General features: G+C 45.3%; 1 protein-coding gene across 2 annotated transcripts in view; it reads right to left on the reverse strand.

Annotated features, from left to right (window-relative positions):
• Positions 1 to 212: 212 nt before the first annotated feature.
• Positions 213 to 2,141, reverse strand: part of TMEM50B (transmembrane protein 50B) — a 9,309-nt gene continuing 7,380 nt past the window's right edge. For both annotated transcript variants that reach the window (XM_015617159.2, XM_015617148.2), the window contains 2 exons: positions 1,953 to 2,010; positions 213 to 534 (listed from right to left, as the gene is read on the reverse strand). In XM_015617159.2, coding sequence (XP_015472645.1) covers positions 489 to 534; positions 1,953 to 2,010 — 104 coding nt within the window. In that variant the 3' untranslated portion in view covers positions 213 to 488. The remainder of the gene's footprint in view (positions 535 to 1,952; positions 2,011 to 2,141) is intronic.

Here is a 2,141-nt window from a genome sequence, read left to right on the forward strand (position 1 = left end):
GAATACTTTGCTTTGCCATGCACAACCTGCTGAGTGTAGGACTTGCTTAAAAACCCATAACCTTTTACCAAAAGAAGGAAAAAAAAAAAAAAAAAAGGAGCTACTTTATATTTACCTGAACAATAATATAAAATTCTTAAAATCAGCTTTTATCCCAGCCCCTGCTCCAGGGATGGGCTCTGTCCTGTTTGCTCACTACTTGTTGGCTGAAGCCTGGGACACGGGGAGGTGTGGAAGATGGAAAGCCATGGATTTGAAGGAGAAAGCCTGGAGATGTCAGCAGGAAAGCCTGCCATTCCCTTTGAAATGATAGATCCAGTCCTATGTACATATTCACAAGTGTGTCCTGGGAAAAGAGGAGCTTCGGACAGAGCCTGGAATTGTCTCAGTTCCACCAGTTTGGGAAGCAAACCAAGGACAAAGGACTGTGAGTTATCTACGTACAAGAACCACGTGGCAGCTATGCTAAGCACAGGCCAGCAGTGAGCTCAGCCCCACAGCTCTTCTGTTCTCCCAAACTTGTAGATCAGAGTGCTGGGGGGAGAAAATACAAGAAATAAAATAAAAATCAGACCACACACAAGGTAATTTTAACAGTATCCTTAAATCTTATCCCCCTGCAAGTCACCAGCCCAGCCCTGAACTTCTGGTCACATCAGGATTTGGGTTTGGTGTTTGTGTTTGGTTTCTTGTGCACAGCTGGAACTGTGGGAGCAAACTGAAGCTCAGACAAAAAACCCATCCAGATTCACAGCCCTTCTGAAGGAAAAGCCTGGGATTTATGAAATTCAAGGAGTCCAGAGCAGCAAGGCTCACTCTGGCACCTGGGAATCAGCTCAACATGACAGGATGTGCTGGGATGAAACCTAAACAATTCCATTCTTGTGAACAATCAGAAAGAATATTAAGCCTGTGGTAGAGAATCACATCCACATTACAATTTGATTTCCAAAATTCCACATTTTGGCTGCCCCATCCCTGGAAGTTTCCCAGGCCAGGCTGGCCAGGGTTTGGAGCCACCTGGGATAGTGGAAGTTGTCCCTGCCCAGCTGGCACTGGATGGGATTTAAGGTCCCTTCCAACCCAAACCTGGGATTCTGAATAAGGCTAAAAATTTCAGGCACAAAATCTGCCTTCTGCAGTTTCCCTTTTCAATCCCAGAGGGGATTTAGGAGCTGCTGTTCCCTGCAGGAATATCCCTCATTTCCCAGATCCCATCAATCCAGGTCACTACAAAGAATCTGGTGTGGGGCTGGAAGGAAAAGGATCAGCCAGGAACTGGAAGAAGGAGCTGAGATGAAACTTTTCAGTGACTGATCTCAGAACTGACACTGTTTAACACTTTCAGTGCCTTTCATTAATAAAATCCATGGGTTGCAAAATGCATTCCACAGCTAAAAAGAGTTATTAGAGACTCCAAATCGATTTTCAACTGTTACACAATAGATTTAATAATATTATTTGAAATAAATCCAGTGTGCTGTTATAAAACACAGCAGCATGCTCCTACAAAAAGGAAGTACCACTCTTTCTAACAGTGAGCTCAGGCAGTGAAAGGAAATCCAGGGAATATCAAGTACCAGAGAACTGAGGCATTGGTGTGAAATAGTCTGGAAAAGGGGAATTGAATCCCCCAGCTGGCTCTGCTGGGAGGGATGCCAGGGGATTGGAGGACAGAGGTGAATGATTGCCATTTTCCAAAGACACTGGCAATCCCTTATCCAGAAAACTCTGTGCATCCCTGGCCATCCACATTCCAGAGCTGTTCATCCAGGGGGAGCAGAGACAGGACCAACAGGAGTGTGGGGGAGCCAAGAGCCTGGGCAAACCAAACCTTGTTTCTAAGCTCTGCAGCTAAGGGAGGAGAAAACACAGCTGCCCTGCCTGGAGGATCAATGTGTGGAAGCAGGAAAGTCCCTTTGGAAGGAGGGGAATTTGTCCAGGTAACTTACCTGAAAAATATTAATGCATTCTGGAAAAACACTGCTAATCCAGGGTACACATTAGTGTCTGCAGAGGAGGAACACAGGAAACAGTTCTTTAGTCATGGCAGGTGGGTTTAACAGGATATTCCAGTTACTGGGTTTAACAGAGTATTCCAGTTACTGGGTTTAACAGAATATTCCAGTTACTGGGAGCTG

Source organism: Parus major, chromosome 1 (genome assembly GCF_001522545.3).
Source record: "Parus major isolate Abel chromosome 1, Parus_major1.1, whole genome shotgun sequence".
Lineage (NCBI taxonomy): Eukaryota > Metazoa > Chordata > Aves > Passeriformes > Paridae > Parus > Parus major.